The 20,697-nt window shown below is 59.4% G+C and overlaps 1 protein-coding gene across 2 annotated transcripts; it reads left to right on the forward strand.

Moving 5' to 3' along the window:
• The first annotated feature begins 72 nt into the window (after window positions 1-72).
• On the forward strand, window positions 73-20,629 carry OBSL1 (obscurin like cytoskeletal adaptor 1). 2 transcript variants are annotated; one of them, XM_084891386.1, is made up of 21 exons: window positions 73-1,893; window positions 3,586-3,855; window positions 3,940-4,191; window positions 4,343-4,645; window positions 4,810-5,106; window positions 6,189-6,461; window positions 7,695-7,967; window positions 8,526-8,798; window positions 11,554-11,826; window positions 12,823-13,098; window positions 13,173-13,460; window positions 13,601-13,876; window positions 14,818-15,087; window positions 15,252-15,524; window positions 16,606-16,872; window positions 17,680-17,792; window positions 18,308-18,464; window positions 18,603-18,764; window positions 19,091-19,195; window positions 19,495-19,764; window positions 20,457-20,629. In XM_084891386.1, exons 1-21 carry the CDS (start codon window positions 879-881, stop codon window positions 20,462-20,464), a joined length of 5,694 nt encoding a protein of 1,897 aa, XP_084747512.1. In that variant the 5' UTR covers window positions 73-878; the 3' UTR covers window positions 20,465-20,629. The 2 variants fall into 2 exon arrangements, with proteins under 2 accessions (XP_084747512.1, XP_084747513.1); XM_084891387.1 differs by lacking the exons at window positions 11,554-11,826; window positions 12,823-13,098; window positions 13,173-13,460; ... (8 more) ...; window positions 19,495-19,764; window positions 20,457-20,629 and adding an exon at window positions 9,236-9,451 and having other exon boundaries at window positions 284-1,893.
• The last annotated feature ends 68 nt before the right edge of the window (window positions 20,630-20,697 follow it).

The raw sequence follows: 20,697 nt of genomic DNA on the forward strand, positions 1-20,697 counted from the left end.
TACATCCCTTTCCCCCTTTCCCCCCCCCCCCCACACACACACACCCCGCTATGTGGGTCACATCCCAGACCCAGCACAGAAGAGACATCAGGCGGGACAGGAGGCTAGGAGCTGGAGTCTGCCAGATCCTAAAAGTGTTATTTGTCAGGGAGACAGTGCCCCAGCCCCTCAGACCTCCTGGGGCCCCTTTCAAACCAGCAGCTGCCAGGTCAGGCATCGGAGGAAGGGCTGAGGCTGGGGCTGGGGCTGTGACTGGGGCTGGAGCTGGGGCCCAGGGCTGGAGCCGGGGATAGTGTGCGGGCAGGTGGTCCCGCCTGCTCTAAACTTAGCCTGGAGGAGCCAGTCTGGGCTTAGTCCTCCAGCTGTGTCATCAGAGAATATTTTTGGGATTGGCAGCTGCGGGCGCCTACTGACACTCCGGCCCCAGCCCAGCGGGTGGTTGGAGACCTGGCGGCTGGAGAAGGGAGGGAGGGAAGGAGGGAGGAGGGGAAAGAGGCCCAGGCTGTGGGAGGGGGCTGGGAAGAGAGGCTCTCGGGAGCCGGAGGCCCAGACGCCGCTGCCCAGGCGGCTGCAGGGCTCCTCGCCGTGAAGGCAAACAGGAAGGACTGCCCCCTGAGCTCTGGGCTCCGGGTCCGGAATCTCCGCGCCGCCGAGCCACAGCCCCGGGCGAGGGTAAGGAGGCGAGCGGAGGCGGGCGGTCCGGGGAGAGGTCCACGGATCGGTCCACGGGTCGGTCCACGGATCCGCACGGCGGGCTCCCGGACGCCCCCCGCCTCCCGGGCTCCCTCCACAACTTCGGGCCTCCCCGCGTCCACCCCTCCCACCCCCCACCTTCCCGCCCTTCCCCAAGCCGCTGCGGGTCGCCTGCGGCCGCCGCGATGAAGACGGGCTCGGGCGATCAGGGCAGCCCCCCGTGCTTCCTGCGCTTCCCGCGGCCCGTGCGGGTGGTCAGCGGCGCGGAGGCCGAGCTCCAGTGCGTGGTGCTGGGGGAGCCGCCGCCCACCGTCGTGTGGGAGAAGGGCGGGCAGCCGCTGGCGGCCTCGGAGCGCCTGAGCTTCCCGGCCGACGGCGCCGAGCACGGCCTGCTGCTGACCGGCGCGCTGCCCACCGACGCGGGGGTCTACGTGTGCCGCGCCCGCAACGCGGCGGGGGAGGCCTACGCCGCGGCCGCCGTTACCGTGCTGGAGCCCCCGGGCCCCGAGCCCGCGCCCGAGCCCGCCGCGCGCCCACTGCCGCCGCAGGGGGCCGGAGGAGAGGGCGCCCCGTGGTTCCTGACGGGCCCCCGGTCGCAGTGGGTGCTGCGGGGCACGGAGGTGGTGCTGGCGTGCCAGGTGGGGGGCCTGCCCGCGCCCGCGCTGCACTGGGAGAAGGACGGGATGGCCCTGGACGACGTGTGGGACGGCAGCCACTTCGCGCTGGAGCCCGGCCCCGCGGAGGGCGGCGGGGGCGTGGGCCTGGCGCTGCGCATCCGGGCGGCGCGGCTGCCGGACTCGGGGGTCTACGTGTGCCACGCGCGCAATGCGCACGGCTACGCGCGGGCAGGCGCGCTGCTGCAGGTGAGCCCGCTCCCCGAGCGCCCGCCCGAGGACCCCGACGGGGCCCCCCAGCCCGCGGTGGAGCCGCTCAAGTGCGCGCCCAAGACCTTCTGGGTGAACGAGGGCAAGCACGCCAAGTTCCGCTGCTACGTGGTGGGCAAGCCCGAGCCCGAGATCGAATGGCACCTGGAGGGCCGCCCGCTGCTCCCGGACCGCCGCCGCCTCATGTACCGCGACCGCGACGGCGGCTTCGTGCTCAAGGTGCTGTACTGCCAGGCCCAGGACCGCGGGCTCTACGTGTGCGCCGCACGCAACTCGGCCGGCCAGACGCTCAGCGCCGTGCAGCTGCACGTCAAAGGTGCGGGGGGCGCCCTCCCCCCCTGCCAGGCCCCCCTAACTCCAGCCCCCTCCGTGCCCTGTGCCCAGGCCACGGTGGGGAGACTGGGAGACAGGAGGCGGGGTATTAAAAATCCCATTTTTTGCCCACTTCCCACCCCTAAGGATTTGGATTTATAATAGCTCTCCAAGGCATCCAGGACCTGCTTAGCCAACTCCCCAGGTGATGCTGAGGCATGAATTGGGAAACCTCCCTTGGACTTATTAACTGGGAGAGGCCTAGAACGCCTCTAGTGCAGTGATTTTTCAGCCTGTTATTTTACGTCCCCTCCCCCAATGGAAATCCCATCTGGGGCCCCAATATATTATAAGAGAGAGGATAGGGTCGTTTTCTGGCTGTATGTTTCTAAGTCCAGATGTAAACCATACATATAGAGCCAGTCGGTGAGAACAGGGGCTGCTTTATCGAATACACACATTTAAAGTGGAGGTTGTACTCATTAAGGGGTCCGGTCTCTGAGCCCTGTGGGGGAGGCCTCGCTGCAGGCCTCACATGGAGCAACTCCTGATTCACACTGAAGGTAAACTTGAGGGAGGAAAACCGCCCTGCGATTGTTAGCCACTCTTTCTTTCGACGGCTCTGCCCAGGTTTGCAAGTGGAAGGTGAAAGAGAAGAAATTCATATTTCAAAGTTGAGTTGCCAACATCAAATAAATAATCATAAATAAAACACCCCAAACTCATACTGGAAATTAAAGCTCTCCATAACAGGAATCCATCACAACTTGCAGATTTGTAAGTTATACAAATTATTTTTTTTTAAATATATTTTATTGATTTTTCACAGAGAGGAAGGGAGAGAGATAGAGAGCTAGAAAAGTCGATGAGAGAGAAACATCGACCAGCTGCCTCTTGCACACCCCCTACTGGGGATGTGCCCGCAACCCAGGTACATGCCCTTGACCGGAACCGAACCTGGGACCTTTCAGTCCGCAGACTGACGCTCTACCACTGAGCCAAACCGGTTTCAGCTGTAAGTTATACAAATTATTATAAAAGAATAACTTTTACTAGTTATTGTCCAACATTTTTCCTCAGAGGGGAAAAAAACACACACAAAAACTTGGCAAATCTCCTGAGCCCAGCCTGGCACACATTCAAGCATGTGGCACCTGTGCCACCGGGGTGACCTCTCGGGCATGCCGCCCCACACTGGCCAGGGGAGCTAAACGCTAGCAGGACAAAAAAGCCCAGAGGGCAGGCAGAACTTCGCACTGTCCAGCAGCAGGTGAAGCCACAGGGTTGCTTCCAGCATCATGCTTCCTTTGTGCAAAATGCCGTTTTGAAAATGCTCCAAGAACTTTAAAAAGAAAACGCAACTCAGAATTTGTAAGGTGCCTTTGAAGGGCCCCAGGGATCAGTTTGAAAATCACTTATGTGGCCCAAGCCCTTCCATCCCTTTTCCCACTCATAGGTAAAACCCCTGGGGCCCAGGATCACTAAAATGGCCTTGCTCAGGGGGATGTGGCTAGTGGCAGGGTGAGGCAAGGAGTTAAGCCTTGGGCTTCCCCGCTGGAGGTTCTCCTGTGCTTCCACCATACCCGCTGGCTCTGGGAGAAAAGCAAATGGCATGAGCTAAGGTGGGTTTAGGTTGTTGGCGGTGCCCAGAGGAGTCCCTCTCTAGAGTTTTCCCTGATCTCTCTCCTCTCCACAGAGCCCCGACTGCGCTTCTCCAGGCCCTTGCAGGACGTGGAGGGCCGGGAGAATGGGATTGCCGTGCTGGAGTGCAAAGTACCCAACTCCCGCATCCCCACGGCCTGGTTCCGGGAGGACCAGCGACTGCTGCCCTGCCGCAAATACGAACAGATTGAGGAGGGCACCGTCAGGCGCCTCATCATCCACAGGCTGAAGGCAGATGACGACGGCGTCTACCTGTGCGAGATGCGGGGCCGGGTGCGCACCGTGGCCAACGTGACCGTCAAAGGTTGGCTGACCGGCGGGGGGAGGCCGAGGCTGAGACAGACCGGTGCCCTGACCCCGGGCTCATGGACCCCCATCTGCCTCTCAGGGCCCATCCTGAAGCGGCTGCCCCGGAAGCTCGACGTACTGGAGGGCGAGAACGCCGTGCTGCTGGTGGAGACGCGAGAGGCTGGGGTGGAGGGGCACTGGAGCCGCGATGGGGAGGACCTGCCGACCACCTGCCAGAGCAGCTCCGGCCACATGCACGCCCTGGTCCTTCCGGGGGTCACTCGAGAAGATGCTGGCGAAGTCACCTTTAGCCTGGGCCACTCCCGGACCACCACGCTTCTGAGAGTCAAATGTGAGGGCGTGAAAGCCCTTGGCCAGGCTTCTCGAGGGCTGGACGGGAGAGCCGGGGCAGGAGGGTGGCCGGGTTGGACAGTGGACCTAAGGAGGAAGGGCAGTGGGAGGCTGGGGCAGGGCTCCCGTTACAAACCCTGCCTTTGTCTCAGGCGTCAAGCACAGTCCCCCGGGACCCCCGGAGCTCGCAGAGATGTTCAAGGGCCGCAAGAACGTGGTCTTGCTGACCTGGAAGCCTCCCGAGCCAGCCCCCGAGACCCCCTTCATCTACCGGCTGGAGCGGCAGAAGGTGGGCTCGGAGGACTGGGTCCAGTGCTTCAGCGTGGAGAAGGCCGGGGCCGTGGAGGTGCCTGGAGACTGCATGCCCTCCGAGGGCGACTACCGCTTCCGCATCTGCTCCGTCAGCGAGCACGGCCGCAGTCCCCACGTTGTGTTCCACGGGTCTGCCCACCTCGGTGAGTCGGCCCTCCAGTCCAGACCGGGCCTGTCAGCAGTGCGATCCCACGTTATAGCCTCTCCTTCCTCCTGCAGCAATCGGTCCCGTCTGCTTAAATGCCTTCCAGCTGCAAGCCCTCTGTCACTCCTCTGGTTCTGATGGCTGCCTCTCTCCCCATCTCAGTACCCACAGCGCGCCTGGTGGCTGGTCTGAAGGATGTGCAGGTATACGACGGGGAAGATGCCGTTTTCTCCCTCACTCTCTCCACCATCATCCAGGGCACCTGGTTCCTTAACGGGGAAGAGCTCCAAAGCACTGAGCCGGAGGGCCAGGTGGAGCCTGGAGCCCTGCGGTACTGTGTGGAGCACAGCAGCACGCAGCACCGACTCACCCTGCACGCCGTCAAGCATCGGGATAGCGGAGCGCTGGTCGGCTTCAGCTGCCCGGGAGTGCAGGACTCGGCTGCCCTCACCATCCAAGGTTGGTGTTGGCGGGGACCTGGGTAGCAGGGACACAAGTCCTGCTGACAGAATAAAGAGGATGCTGCTCCCACTTCTCACATCTGGACCAGGAGAGGAAGGAGCACCCATGGTGGGCTCAGATGGAAGATTCTGGTCCAGAGGCTGGCTGTAACCCACACACAACATACAGGGCCCCCTTGTTTATTTATCAGCATCACATCCTAATTCTTTGGAGCGCTTTATGGTTTACAGAGCTCGGTCATGTTTGTCATCTCAGACACATAGACCCTGGCCCCCAGGCCCTACCTTCCTGCCCACTCATGTAATCACTAACTGTCATGGCTTGTTCCTATGTGCCAGGCATAGTCCTAATCACTTTACATATATTAACACAGCACTCTCAACAGCTATAGAAGGTAGGTTCTTCTCTCATCCCATTTTATAGATGAGGAAACTGAGGCACGGAGTGGTAAAGTGACTTGGCCAAAGATCTAATGAGTGCGGTGGTGCTGGATTACGAACCCAGGCATTCTGGCTCCAGAATCACACTGTCACTTGTGGAGACAGAGGAAAAGAGGGAATGAGGAAGACAGTTGATGGGGGTCTAAAAGTTCAGGGAGCACTCTGGCATTTGCCATCTCACCATTACTGGAGATGTCACACCAATCAAGGAATTTCTCAACACGCAACACAGGCCTTGAGGTAGTCGGCTTCCATCATCCCGGGAAGATGGCAAACTAAGAAATAACTAGCAGCCGGAGCAGCATTTCCAAATGCGACCCAGGATGACCAACGTCAGAGTCATCTGAGGCTGGGTTATGATGCAGATTCCCTGGCCCTTCTATGACTGGGGAAGCGGCGTCTAAGAATCTGCATTTTAGCAAAATCCCTAGGAATCCTTACACTAAAACCACTGCTCTTAGAATTGGTGGATAAGCCCAAACCTGTTCTTTAAGACCAACAAGTGTGTGAACTGCAGTGTTCTCAGCCCCCTACACTGAGTGCATGTACCCGAGGGAAGGCGTGCTTATCCCAGGCAGAGCACGACAAGGGCCTGCATGCGACCAGCGCCTGCAAGTGACCAAGTTTCTCCTTATACAGAAAGCCCGGTGCACATCCTGAGCCCCCAGGACAAGGTGTCGTTGAACTTCACGACCTTGGAGCAGGTGGTTCTGACATGTGAGCTCTCCCGGGTGGACTTCCCGGTGAGCTGGTACAAGGATGGGCAGAAGGTGGAGGAGAGTGAGTCGCTGGTGGTGAAGATGGATGGACGCAAACACCGTCTGATCCTGCCTGCTGCCAAGGTCCGGGACAGCGGCGAGTTTGAGTGCAGAACGGAAGGGGCCTCGGCCTTCTTCAGCATCACCGTCCGAGGTCAGGAGCCATGGCAGCTGGGTTCCTCTAGCTGAGGCTGATTCTGGGGACCATGCAAGCCCTGTCTCCTGTCTGCCTGCTTTGGGGGAAGGGGTGATTCCTTCCAGGGTGGTCCTGGTGGGCCAGAGGACGTGTTTTCAAATCACATACACCAGCACACTTGCCCACTACATACCCTCTGAGGGGGTGGGGGGTGGGAAACTAAGTTCCGCTAAGGCAAGGAGAGTGGGAACTAATGTTTTTGGGGCATTTACTAGTCAAAGTACACACTTCATTTACTCTTCACAGGTAGGTTTACTCTTCACCTGGTTTGCAGATGAAGATATTGAAGCTCAGAGAGGTTATTTGCCAATTATCACACAGCTAGCAAACACCCCGCTGGGTCACACACAGGACTGCTTATCCCTCTGTCCCAGGCAGCAGGGTCAAAAGGAAGTATTAAGTGGTTCTCAGAGCGGGTTCTGGCAGCTTCAGAACTGTCCTGGAGCTTGTTACAGTGCCTGTGCTCAGGCCCCCAGACCGCCAGAGCCAGACCTGCCGAACCACTTACCCAGCTCATCTTCACTTTGAGTGGAAATCCTGTTTCAACTCCAAGGGTGTCTGCATGCACCCCATGACAGGGAACTCACTACCTGTGGAGAGAAGCTGTCCCACTGTGGCCCCCTAGGTCCGTGGTCAGCTACTGCGGCTCTCGAGCCACATGCGGCTCTTTGGCCCCTTGAGTGTGGCTCTTCCACAAAATGCCACAGCCTGGGCCAGTCTATTTAGAAGAAGTGTAAGTTTAAATATTTGGCTCTCAAAAGAAATTTCAATCGTTGTACTGTTGTTATTTGGCTCTGTTGACTAATGAGTTTGCCGACCACTGCCCTAGGTCATTCCCACCTCCTGCCCGAACCAGGGCCAGTGCCCTGAGGCTTCTTTTCAAAGCAGAAGCAAGCCTGGGCCCAAATAGCCTGTGATAGAGGCCTCCTCTCAGCCTAGACAAAGGCTCTCAGTGCCTCCTCTCTCCATGTCCCCACCCAGTGGTGACTTCTGGGCACTCACATAGCATGCTGGTGTCACATGATCTTTACCCTCATGTCATTACCCCCAAACCCTCTGCACAGCATGGCCTTAACCTCCCCAGTGTCCTCCAGAGAGAAGACTTGCGGTCAAGCAGCCAGTATGAATTCTCATCTCTAACTGAGGGGGGACCCGTGTTGGGGGGTACTGCATGACCCTGTCTCTCTCCAGACCCCCCAGTGCACATCCTGGACCCTCGGGAGCACGTGTTCGTGCACGCCATAACCTCTGAGTGTGTCATGCTGACCTGTGAGGTGGACCGAGAGGATGCCCCTGTGCGCTGGTACAAGGACGGGCAGGAGGTGGAGGACAGCGACCTCATGGTGCTGGAGAACGAGGGACCCCATCGCCGCCTGCTGCTGCCCGTGGCCCAGCCCTCGGACGGGGGCGAGTTTCAGTGCGTCGCTGGAGACGAGCGTGCCTATTTCACCGTGAACATCACAGGTAGGGGTCCAGGCAGGGCCGCGGGACAGGAGAAGGTGTTCCCCACCCCTTTCTTCCTCCTCCAGCTGATCCCACGCCTACCCATGGTCTGCACCGCGAGGTTCAGTCATTGCAGGAAATTCGTTGTCCCAATACACTGGTCACAGGTGCATGAATCACAGGGAAGCCCTGCCTTTGCCAGTCTCCTGAAAACCCCTCTGAAGAGAACTTGAGGGGAGACAGTGGTACCATAGGGCAGGTGGGCACTAGAGGGGTCAGGAGATCTGAGGCCTTCGGGAGACCCCAACTCCTCTCCCCAGTCCCACCCTTCCTACTGTCCCTGTCCCAACCTGGAGAATGTGGAGCTTCCTACGGCTGAGGCTGCTGTCGAGCCTTTGATGTGACTGGTGACTGTTCTGCCTCCAGTTATGAGCGTGAACGGCTGTGAGACCCTGTCTCGGGGGGGGGGGGGGAGGGGGTGCGCGATGGTTCCATTTGTGGCACACTTTGCAGGGGTAGGGAACAGGCATGGATCAGGCAGGGCAGCGGAACCCATCAACCCCAGCCCCTGTCCCCCAGATGTCTCCTCGTGGATTGTGTACCCCAGCGGCAAGGTGTACGTGGCGGCCGTGCGCCTGGAGCGTGTGGTGCTGACCTGTGAGCTGTGCAGGCCCTGGGCCGAGGTGCGCTGGACCAAGGACGGCGAGGAGGTGGTGGAGAGTCCCGCGCTGCTCCTGCAGAAGGAGGACACCATCCGCCGCCTGGTGCTGCCTGCCGTCCAGCTCGAGGACTCGGGCGAGTACTTGTGTGAAATAGATGACGAGTCAGCCTCCTTCACCGTCACTGTCACAGGTGTGGACCCACCCCAGCTGCCCGGGGTCACCAGAGGACAGTCCCGAGCCCTGGAAAAGCTGGCCACATAGCCCCTAGCTAGCACACTGGAGGGTGTGGGGGGGGGGAGGGGCTGTGGGTGCATGTACCAGAGCTCCCTGCTCGGAAGAACTGAGGGTCTGTGTTTGAGTGATCAGGTCCCCCCACACACACACACACACCCTCCCGTCCTATGCCCAAGGCCAAGAAGGAATAGCTGTGGTTCACAGACTAATTTACTGAGCACTTTCTGTGTGCCAGATTGGGTTAAGGGCGGTGGATAACTGTATGCAATGCAGACCCCTCCCATTCTCAGAGCTGCCATTCTAGGTGGGGCGGTCCCTGTGAACCAGGGGACGCAAACGGGCAGTCCCTAGCACCCCGTGCCGCCCACAGATGTGTTTTTGTTTGGCCTGCAGAATCTTATCAAAGTCAGGACAGTCCAAATAACAACCCGGAGGTATGCGTCCTCTTGAAAAGGCCGAAGACCCGGCGGCTCTGGTCCCGCTTTCCCCCATGGCGACGAGCAGCTGGCGCTGAGTAGCAGCTGCCCCCATAACTCGGGGTGCTTTCCTGCCCCACCCTCCTGCTCCTCCCCAGACTACTTCAATAAACATGCAAATAAATGTACAGCGACCCCTTGTGACAAGTGCTGTGAGGGACACGATGGCAGAGGGCCCAAGAGAGCAGGGCAGGCGGGTCAGGAAGGGCCTCGGAGAGCCACCGTGCTTCCCTGGGCTGCGCTCTGGATGCTCAGCAGCTCCCAGGCCGACACGCCACTTCTCTCCAGGAGCACACCATAAAGGGTCTTAGAATGTGGGGTTGTCAGGTGTCCTGATAGGGAGCAGAGGGAGCCCAAGGCCTGGGTCTATTAACCAGGCTGGCAGCAGGAAGTGCCTTTGAAACAGATTCCTGGGGCAGGGGCTGAGTTCTCTGAGAGGGAGTCGGGGTTTGGGCCTGAGGGTGGGGGTAGAATATCCAAAGTGAGAAGAGCACAGGACGACTATGGAAGTGCTGGGAGTCATTCGGTGCTGGGAGCTTTGGAAGTGCAGCCCAGCACCAGTCCGGTGTGGAGGTGTGGGGGTGTGGGAGTGTTGGGGGATGAAGGCCTAGGCATCTCTGGGTGGTGCAAAAGAACCCCCCCAGGTACACTAGTGACCATCCCGCTGTTGGCACAATCTTGCCTCTCCCCTGCTCTGCCCTGGGAACAATGCCTCAACCTGGACTGAGCAGCTTAGCGACCCCCACTCCCTGCACCCAAATAGACACAATCACGCCCACAAAGTCAGAGAAGCCTTTGCACATCTGTCCTGTACTGAGTCCCTTCAAACTCACCTGCCCTAAGCCCTGGACCGATATACACACGTGCCAGCGCACATTTGGCCTCCCCACGAAGCACCAGATTTGAATAAGGAAATTCACACACCACCGCCTCAGGGTGTGTGTGTGGGGGGGCGGGGGGGATTAAGTCTGATACCAAGCTGAGGTCCCACAGCTGTGCAGGCACCCCAGCCCCATCACTCCATCCAGTCCTCACTCCACTGCCCCTACACCCTCCCTCACCCCTCAGGCAGCCACAGTCTGCAATCAACTGGCCTTGGCAGAGCCCAGAGAACCCGCCTGCATCCTCTAGACTCAGGAGGAGCTCAGTTAGGAAGGTGGTCTGCCGAAGGAGAGGGCTGAGTGGGTGCCGATGGGCACCTCTGACCATGCTCACACCCGTGAAGAAAGACCGAGAAGCTAGCAGTTCCTCAGCCCAGCCACAAGGGGGCCGAGTGCCAAAGAAGCACTAACGTGTCCTGTAGACAAGATTCTGGGAGACCCCCAGGGTGCCCAGGGAATATGAGCAGGGCCTAGCTCAGTCCATTGTCCGATTCAATGCTGACATACTTTTCTCTCTGTGGAGGAGCAACAAACTCTCAGCAGTTGGAGATGAACTCCCAGGATCGGCATTGAACATCCCTAGGGAACTCTCAGACAGGTGTTGGCAACCCATGCAACAGATGCAAAAATCATTAGTGTTCCTGCAAGCCTTGGTTCAGAATCCCTGCCACTGGCTGCAGAGTCTGAGTTCCCTTTTACAGGTGGTGGTTCTTCCTCCTGCCTTAGAGTAGGTGTAGCCAGCTGGGACCTTAAGGAAGTTGCTTAATCACTCCGTGCCTCAGTTTCCTCATCTAGGAAACCGGGATTAAACAATACCTACCTCCTAGGACTGTGGTGAAGGTTAACTGGGTAAAGTGCTTAGGAACCTCAGAAAGCAGTATATAAGTGTTTGCTATTACAGATCCATGATCCCTTATCCACAGTCTCAAAATCCAAAAATCTCTCAAGACCCAAAGGCTTTTTGTAAGTTTGGTATTCAGAGTCATTTTAGTAAAACTTGAGCTTAATTGCTACGAAGCTATTTGTACTCCTTCATTATTCTGCTTAGCGTGAGTACATCTATATGTTAACACCGAAGAAACGTTCATGTGATTGATTATGGGGGTGCCCCGTGGGGGCTGAAGGGGTGGGTAGATGAGAGGTGATAAATGCACCACTTCTGCAACCTGGAACATGCTGGGTCCTGTCACACCTCTGGCCCCAGGGATTTCAGAGAACAAATTGTGGGCCTACGATTCCTGGTTATTATCCTCATTACTCATCATCGTGGGCGACAGGGACTTCACGCTGCCAGATGGCTCCAGGGCAGCTGGCAGTGAGTTTGCAATGGCCTGTGGTTGCCCTCCCTCTGCAGAGCCCCCCGTACGTATCCTACACCCCCGGGATGAGGTGACCTTGACCGCCGTGAGCTTGGAGTGTGTGGTGCTCATGTGTGAGCTGTCTCGGGAGGACGCCCCCGTGCGCTGGTACAAGGATGGGCTGGAGGTGGAGGAGAGCGAGGCCCTGGTGCTAGAGAGCGACGGGCCCTGCCGCCGCCTGGTGCTGCCGGCTGCCCAGCCCGAGGACGGGGGCGAGTTCGTGTGTGATGCAGGAGACGACTCGGCCTTCTTCACCGTCACCGTCACAGGTGGGAAGTTTTGGGGGGCACCCCGGAGAGCTACAAAAGCAGGAGGCCGAGGGACAGACATCCAAACCCCTGACTTCCTATACCTTAGGCCTCCCTTCTGGCCCCACACAGCCTTTGCCTTCTCCAGCCTCCTTATTCTCAGCCAACAGAGAGCCCCAGATGACTCAAATCAGGTCGGAACAGTGACCGGGGGCCTGGTCAAGAGAGTCTAGCGATCGGTACTCACCCATTCATTTTTTTCAACCAGTACTTATTGAGCAACTGCTATGTGCTCAGCACTGTTCTCGACGCTGATGGATACAGTAATGAACCAGTAAGAGAAAGCCTCCTGTCTTCATGGAGCACACATTCTAATGAGGGTGGGCAGACAACAAATAACTAAAATAGATGTTTTTCCCCATGGTATATGTGCATCAGAGGCAAAGCAGGAGCAGTAGATAGAAAGTGGGTGTGGCATCTGAAGGGTATGCATGGGGGTCAAACAGATCTGGGCTACCTCTTTTTTTTTTTTTTTTAATAAATTTTATTGATTTTTTACAGAGAGGAAGGGAGAGAAAGAGAGGGTTAGAAACATCGATGAGAGTCATCGATCAGCTGCCTCCTGCATGCCCCCTACTGGGGACGCGCCCACAACCAAGGTATATGCCCTTGACCAGAATCAAACCCGGGACCCTTCAGTCCGCAGGCCGATGCTCTGTCCACTGAGCCAGACCGGTTTTGGCTGGGCTACCTCTTTCTGTCCATGAGACCTTGGATGAGTCCCTTTCCTCCAAAGAGGCCTCAGGTCCTCATCTGTAAAGTGAAGCCAGAAGCAGTGCCCCCTGGAGGGTGTCAGGAGTAGCGGGGAAACGAACTGCCGTGTGCTTATCACAGCGCTGGCACACAGTAGGTGCAGATGATGATGATAGCCGGTAGCGTTCCCAAGAGCTGCGCCGTGAAGGGAGAAGCCAGCAGGTGAGGCGGAGCCCACATGTGCCTCTCTCTGTCCCCCACCAGCTCCGCCGGAGAGGATTGTGCGGCCCGCCGCCCGCTCCCTGGACCTGCAGTTTGGGGCTCCGGGGCGCGTGGAGCTGCGCTGCGAGGTGGCCCCCGCTGGGTCCCAGGTGCGCTGGTTCAAGGATGGGCTGGAAGTGGAAGCCTCGGACGCCCTGCAGCTGGGTGCCGAGGGGCCCGCCCGCACCCTCACCCTGCCCCACGCCCAGCCCGAGGATGCTGGGGAGTACGTGTGTGAGACCCGCGATGAAGCTGTCACCTTCAACGTCAGCCTGGCTGGTGGGTGCCTCCAGCCGGCTCGGGTGGGGCAGGTGGACGCAAGCCCAAGCTGACCCCTCCTCTCTCTGTCCCAGAGCCCCCAGTCCAGTTCCTTTCCCCAGAGGCGGCCCCCGGGCCTCTCTGCGTGGCCCCCGGGGAGCCGGTGGTGCTGAGCTGTGAGCTGTCCCGGGCTGGCGCCCTCGTCTGCTGGAGCCACAACGGGAGGCCGGTGCGGGCCGAGGAGGGCGTGGAGCTCCACGCTGAGGGCCCCCGCCGCGTCCTCTGCATCCGGGCTGCGGAGCCAGCCCACGCCGGCCTCTACACCTGCCAGTGCGGGGAGGCCCCGGGCACCCCCAGCCTCAGCTTCACTGTCCAAGTGGCTGGTGAGTACGGCCTGGCCAAGAACCCACGCGTTTCCCCGCTCCACTAACACGCCTTGTCCCCTCCTGGACCTTCCCCATCTTGCCTCCACGGCGCTCCTTGAGCCACTTCCTCCCAGTGATCCAAAGCTCTGTCCCCACAGAGCCCCCCGTGCGGGTGGTGACCCCAGAAGCGGCCCAGACAAGAGTTCGCAGCACCCCCGGCGGGGACCTGGAGCTGGTGGTGCACCTCTCCGGGCCCGGGGGCGCTGTGCGCTGGTACAAGGACGGGGAGCGCCTGGCGAGCCAGGGGCGGGTGCAGCTGGAGCAGGCCGGGGCGAGGCACGCCCTGCGGGTGCGGGGCACACAGAGCAGAGATGCTGGGGAGTACCTGTGCGACGCTCCCCACGACAGCCGCATCTTCCTCGTCAGTGTGGAAGGTAAAGCACCCTCACACCCTCTGGTCCCCAGCTCCCCGGGGTCCACACCTCTCACCATGCTGGGATACACACACACCCCCCTCACTGCCGCTGGCTCCAACCAATTCATGCACAGCTGTTCCTTGGAACGGGGCTCGGAGCCCCCTTGTCTAGGAACTCTCAAACAGGAGGAGGCTTAGCCCAGTGGATAAAAACGGGGGCTCCGGAGTGACCCACCCAGGTTCCAATCTGGATTCAATCTGGATTCTGCTTCCCAGTAGCTGCATAACTTCTCTGAGTCCCAGCTCTGAAGTGTGTGTGGTGTGTGTGTGTGTGTGTGTGTGTGTTGGGGGCGGGGAGGGGTGCTTGTCTTATAGGGCTATTGTGACAGCTAAATGAAATACGTAGGGTCCATGGTAAGTGATTTATTGTCATTAGGGAGCCAGAGAGGTGGGGTACCAGGCAGGATAGAGAGGTGTTGGCCTAAAGAGGCATCTATCTAGTCCAGTGTTTCCCAAACTTCTCTCATGATGAGAATCACCTGGTGGAGTTGTTAAAACACAGATTCCTGAATCCCAACTAAGAAGTGCTAAACTAGAATTTTTGAGAACATATAGGTAAAATTGCATACCTAACTTAGTGCTCTGTATATAAAATCTGTGTTAGAGCACTAGTTAAGTATACAATTTTACCTATATGTTCCCAAAAATTCTAGTTTAGCACTTCTTAGTTGGGATTCAGGAATCTGTGTTTTAACAACTCCACCAGGTGATTCTCATCATGAGAGAAGGTTGGGAAACACTGATCTAGTCCTTTGGGACATCCCTGTGGCTGGTACACAGCAAGTCTCAGGAAAGGTCCCTTCAATACCTGGGGGGTGAGGCCTCTACCCTCTCGAGGGGATGCAAAGGTGGGAGGGAGAGAGACCCAGCCGGCCTCCCTGCCTGACCACCCCCCACCAGCACCGCCGCCCGTGAAGCTGGTCTCAGAGCTGACTCCACTCACCGTCCACGAGGGCGACGACGCCACATTCCGGTGCGAAGTCTCCCCGCCAGACGCCGACGTCACCTGGCTGCGCAACGGGGCTGTTGTCACTCCAGGGCCGGGGCTAGAGATGGCCCAGAGCGGCGCGGCCCGCACCCTGACCGTGCGAGGGTGCCAGCTGAAGGACGCAGGGACCGTGACTGCCCAAGCAGGGGGCACAGCAACAAGCGCCCGGCTCCACATTCGAGGTTTGGTCCCGATGGGGGACGCGGTGGTCTTATTCGCTTACCTATCCTCCTTGCCCCACCCAGCAGCCTTGCCCTTGTGCTCAGGGACAAGCCAGCGAGATGGAACAGGGGGTCCACCTCCAGGCACGCCCAGGCTCCATGGTCCCCTCCTCCTTTCTCCCCAGAAACCGAGCTGCTGTTCCTCCGGCGGCTGCAGGACATGCGGGTGGAGGAAGGCCAGGACGTGTGCCTGGAAGTGGAGACGGGCCGAGTGGGTGCAGCAGGGGCGGTGCGCTGGGTTCGAGGTGGGGAGCCCCTACCCCAGGACTCTCGCCTGTCTGTGGCCCAGGATGGCCACATCTACCGCCTCCTCATCCACGGTGTTGTACTGGCTGACCAAGGCACCTACGGCTGCGAGAGCCACCACGATCGCACCCTGGCCAGGCTCAGCGTGAGGCGTGAGTGCCCTGTCCTCTCCTAACGAATTTCCCGCCCTATGGCACGGCCTTTCCCGGCTGGCCCAGGGCCCCTCAGCCCCCCAGCAAAGTGACCCTTGCCTCTGAGGCCAGTAGACCAGGCTGACCTCCAGGACAGTGACCTGAAGTGACCTGCTGGAAGCATGACTTTTATTTTTCTCAAGTTTTCTATTTACCTTAGAAGTCCATGTGGATTTTGCATTCCACGTCATATGTCCAAGTTGGCTTTGCTATAAACATAAATGTCATCCTTCAGAAAGATTAACGGTGTTTATCCTTTAGCCACTGGCCACAGGACACATGAGCCCATTTCAGAAGCAGGGATGGCGGGCAAATAGCACCCCCCCCCCCCCCCCGAGCTGGAGCCCTCTGTAAATTGTGTGACTAAATGCAAAGTACTTAATCTCTCTGAGCCTCTCTCTGAGCCAAATCTTAAAAATGAGGCTGATTCCTGCTTCAAAAGTCTTTGGGAATATTCAATGAGATAACATAAAAAATGCCCACAAAAACCTTGGTAAATGGTTCTTGTTGGTGATACATAATATTTTCTAATTTATTTCATTCATTTAATAACACACACACACACACACACACAGACACACACACACACACACACACACACACACACACACACACAAACATATCTCAATGCTATTCACCTTGGAGAATTGGAGAAACTAAGGCCCAGAGCGGTCAAGCAGTTTGTCAAAGGTCACACAGTACACAGCTATGTGGCAGAGCTAGGGTCCAATCTTGGTATGTCTGACTCAGAATTCTGTGATTCTTCTGAGTGAGGGTCACAGCACCCCTCGCCCATACTCCTCAGCCTTCTAACCACACCTCGCCCCCTTCTCCTAACTCCAATAAGCTCCTCTCTCCCCCTAAGTCTGGTGGACTGCGCTCCCTTCTTCCTGCATGCTGGTTCTGAGCTTCATTGGATAGGCCTTTAGTAGGATGGGTGTTAGGGGTGGTACAGGTAGGGCCAAAGGGTGTGTGAGACCCCTAAAACCCATGCCCAGAGCTGGAGCACTCATCCTCCTTCTCCCCCATCTCCCCCCACCAGCAAGGCAGCTAAGGGTGCTGCGGCCTCTGGAGGATGTGACCGTCATCGAGGGGGGCAGCGCCACCTTCCAGCTGGAGCTGTCCCAGGAGGGCGTGACAGGGGAATGGGCCCGGGGCGGAGTCCGGCTGCACCCGGGGCCCCAGTGCCACATTCACACGGAGGGCCGCACGCACCGCCTGGCACTCAGTGGCTTGGGCCTGGCCGACTCAGGCTGCATCTCCTTCACGGCAGACGCCCTGCGCTGCGCAGCCAGACTCACTGTGAGAGGTGCGGCCTCGGCGACACTGCTGCCTGCTGACCAGCCTGGGTGTGACTCTGCTGATCCCACTACCTGTGTGGCCCCCACTGACCATGGCCCAGTGTGCCCCACACTGACCTCTCTGCAGGCGTGTGGCTCCACTGGCCCTCCAGTCCCTGCAAACCACTGACTGGGCCCCTGTGAGCCCATTAACCCCTGTATCTCCACTGTGGTATGTCAGTCTGGTCCCTATTGTCTGCCTGTGCTGACCATGGCCCCACTCACCACACTGAGTGTGACCCCACTGACCACACCTGCCTGCTGTGCCCCTGTCTGTCTACCTGAGTGTGCCCTTCTGACCACCCAAATCCCAATGACCCTCTGTCTGTGACCCCATGTTTGCTACTAGCCCAGTGTATTCCCCCACTGACCACACCTGTGGGTCTCCCCATTGCTACTCTGAATACATTGTACCCCCATTGTCCAGGGTCTCCTGTTCATCACAGACCATGCCTGTCTGTGGGTGACTCCACCGGCATCTCTGCTCTGGTTCCCCCCGTGTCCCTCTAGCACCAGCATGTCCCACACTGACCACCTTAAACTGTGACCACCAACTGGCTGCTCCTGCCCCGTTAACCCTTGTAACTCCACTGTGACCTCCACCAACCAGCATCATCCTAACACATCCCCACTGGTGACCTCCACTGCTCACCTTGCCTCAATGTGTCCACCACTAACCCTTTGTGCCCTTGTGTGTTCTCCTTGTCCCTGGGAGCCGGGCCCTCATCCTGTCCTCACCCTGTTCCCTCTGCACTGTCCTCCTCTTCCCATCCCAGAGGCCCCGGTGACCTTTGTGCAGGTGCCACAGGACCTAGAGGTGACCGAGGGCGACACAGCTACATTCGAGTGCGAGCTTTCCCAGGCCTTGGCTGATGTTACCTGGGAGAAGGTCAGAGCCCAGCCCCAGCCCAGCCCCGCTGGGCATCACAACAGTAATAATGCCCCAAACTAATACTGAGTGGGTGTGCCTGCCACTGTGCCCAGATGTGCTGTACATTTAATCCTTTAATCTGCACAACGCTTTCAGGTAGGTCTTATTATCTCCATGTTGTCTCCAAGGAGACTGGGGCTCTGTGGGGTGAAGTATTGCCCAGGGGAAGACAAAGGGGACAGAGCCCATATTTGAATCCAGGTTTGTCTAATTCCAGAATCCACGCTCATGGCCAATGTGGTTGATACATGACCCTGGGCTTCCCGCGCCTGTGGAGTCCCTTCTCAACCTAATGTCCCCTAAAGGGCGACACCTTCCCAACGAGGCTCCTAACTCAGCTCACAAGACTTAACATAAACACGCCTGGAAACTGCTTGGTTGGCATCACCAAAGGGCGCCACCGCCTCCCAGGGCCGCGGTCGCCAGTGCCCAGCTGAGTTCATCCGGACCCTCTGCTCCCTCCCACCCCCCAGGACGGGCGCCCGGTCGTCCCCAGCCCCCGGCTCAGGCTCCAGGCCCTCGGCGCGCGGCGCCTTCTCCAGCTGCGGCGCTGCGGCTCCTCGGATGCTGGCACCTACAGCTGCGTGGCGGGAGCGGCCCGCGCGGGCCCCGTGCGCCTGGCCGTGCGCGGTGGGTACGGGGTGCTGCTGGGGCCGGGCACTGAAGTGGGCACGGGGGCTGACTCGGGGGTACTCCCCGGCGAGGGGCGGGGCAGGGTGGGCACCACCCTCCGCCCAGCCCCGCCTCACGCCCCCGGCTCCGCCCCAGAGCGCGTGGTGTCCGTGCTCTCCGAGCTCCGGCCGGTGAGGGCCCGCGAAGGCGACGGCGCTACGTTCGAGTGCACCGTCTCCGAGGCCGAGACCACCGGCAGCTGGAAGCTCGGGGGCCGCCCGCTAAGGCCCGGAGGCCGCATCCGCATCCGACAGGAAGGTCTGGCCGTCCTGCTACCCCGGCTCCTCGCTGCCCCGCCCCCGGCTCGCATAGACCCCGCCCACTTGGATTAGCCCCGCCTCCACCTCGAACGGGCCCCGCCCACATCCCCAAGCCGTCCGCCTGTCTCTCTGCGAGCCCCGGAGCCTGAGCCCCCCTCAGTCCCGGCCCGCTACTCCGCCCCCTCCGCATCCCAGTTCCGCCCATCCTAGCGCACGTCTGTCGCGTCCTAATCGACCCAATAACCTACTGCCGCCCCACCACGCTCACCCCGGATCCCTTCCCAGAGGTGGCTGCGGCCTCGCTAGCGCCCCCTTCCTCCTCAGGGAGGAAACACATGCTGGTGCTCAGTGAGCTGCGCGCGGAGGACGCCGGCGAGGTCCGCTTCCAGGCGGGACCCGCCCAGTCCACAGCTGAGCTGGAGGTGGAGGGTAAGCCACTGCCGCGGGGGCGGCCTGGAGCGGGCAGCACCTTCCCTGGGGCTGGCAAGCTGGCGGCTTGTCCTAGGGACGCTGCCTCCCCCACCTCCCTTATCTCGAGGGCTTTCCCGGGAAGGGTCACAGAGGGCAGCGGGAGGAGGAGGCTTTGGGTGGAGGGTACAGAGGAATGGGCCCGTGGCACTGAGATCTGAGACCAGGAGCAGAGGCCGTGCGGGGGGTGGAGGGAAGAGGCTCTTCCTGGGGATTCCTGCGTGTCCCTCTTAACTTAAGCCCGCGCCCTCCACCCCCAGCACTGCCTCTCCAGATGTGCCGCCGCCCGCCTCGCGAGAAGACGGTTCTGGCGGGCCGCCGGGCAGTCCTGGAGGTGACTGTGTCGCGCTCCGGGGGGCACGTGTGCTGGTTGCGGGAGGGGGTCGCGCTGTGCCCGGGAGACAAGTATGAGATGCGCAGCCACGGCCCCACCCACAGCCTGGTCATCCGTGACGTGCGACCTGAGGACCAGGGCACCTATTGCTGCCAGGCCGGCCAAGACAGCGCCCACACGCGGCTGCTGGTAGAGGGTGAGTGAAGCTGACTTGGGCAGGAGGGCCGGCCAGGCAAAAGTGGTAACCTGGGAGCTGGTGGGCTGAGACACACACACCGCAGGTTTTTCAGGGCCTGGGATAGCCAGTTGGTCCTGGGGTGTATTGAAGGCAGGGATCTGTTAGGCTGAGGAGAGGAAGGAGTTGTGTTCTCCACGGGAACCACTGGGTTCAGGGCAGCTGTTGCCACCTTTCTACATCACCCCTTCCTGTCCAGTACTCCCCTCACTTCCTCCTGCCACTGGACCGTGTTTGTCTCACCTGAATACCCCATCTGTACCCAAGTTCTTATCCTCCCAATTACCAGCTCCCCTCCCGGTTTGTGGCCCCCACAGGCCCCTCGCCCCCTCCTGTTCTCTGCTGGCTGCCGCCCATCTCAGTGAGTTCAACATCAGCCTGAGCAGAGGGCTCCTGAGCTAGTCCCATTTCTTCCCTCCTCCCACATAGGAGATGCCCTGCTCTCCACCCAAATTCCTGCATTCCCTTCAGATGTCTTGCCCCACCCCTATCCAGCCCCCACTTTCCTGCAGCAAGACAGCCCTGACAGAGGCACGAGAAAGGGTGGGGCAGAGGATGAGGGGCACTCCTCCTATGTGGGTGCCCAGGGTCTGGCAGGGAGGATGGTGGTACCCACTTTCTCCCCAGCCCCACGCAGAGTTATTCCTCTGCAGGTAGCTAGAAGGACTGAACCAGGCCAGGCGGGTGCCCTCGGACAGCTTGGAAGTCGCATGCCCTAACCCTGGGCAGGGATGGGAGGCAGGGGAACCAGAGGTGTTGAAAAACAATAAAAGTGGTGTGGCCCTTTTCCTTGGCTTTCTGTACGATGAAGGAGGGCAGAACTGGCCTGGAGGACCCTGTGGAGTGAGTGACACAGTGGACCAAGAACTACAGTGCTCCTAAGTTGGCCCGTGG

The sequence above is a fragment of the Pipistrellus hanaki genome, assembly GCF_964339955.1.
Source record: "Pipistrellus hanaki genome assembly, chromosome: 8".
In the NCBI taxonomy this organism is placed as follows: Eukaryota; Metazoa; Chordata; class Mammalia; order Chiroptera; family Vespertilionidae; genus Pipistrellus; species Pipistrellus hanaki.

What these genes read in the sequence shown, in the direction of transcription:
- OBSL1 (XM_084891386.1), top strand. Translation starts at nt 879, where the DNA reads ATGAAGACGGGCTCGGGCGATCAGGGCAGCCCCCCGTGCTTCCTGCGC. An exon ending in CGCCCGGCTCCACATTCGAG is followed by an intron (nt 15,088 to 15,251) that starts GTTTGGTCCCGA and finishes CTTTCTCCCCAG; the next exon opens with AAACCGAGCTGCTGTTCCTC. An exon ending in CATCCGCATCCGACAGGAAG is followed by an intron (nt 18,765 to 19,090) that starts GTCTGGCCGTCC and finishes CTTCCTCCTCAG; the next exon opens with GGAGGAAACACATGCTGGTG.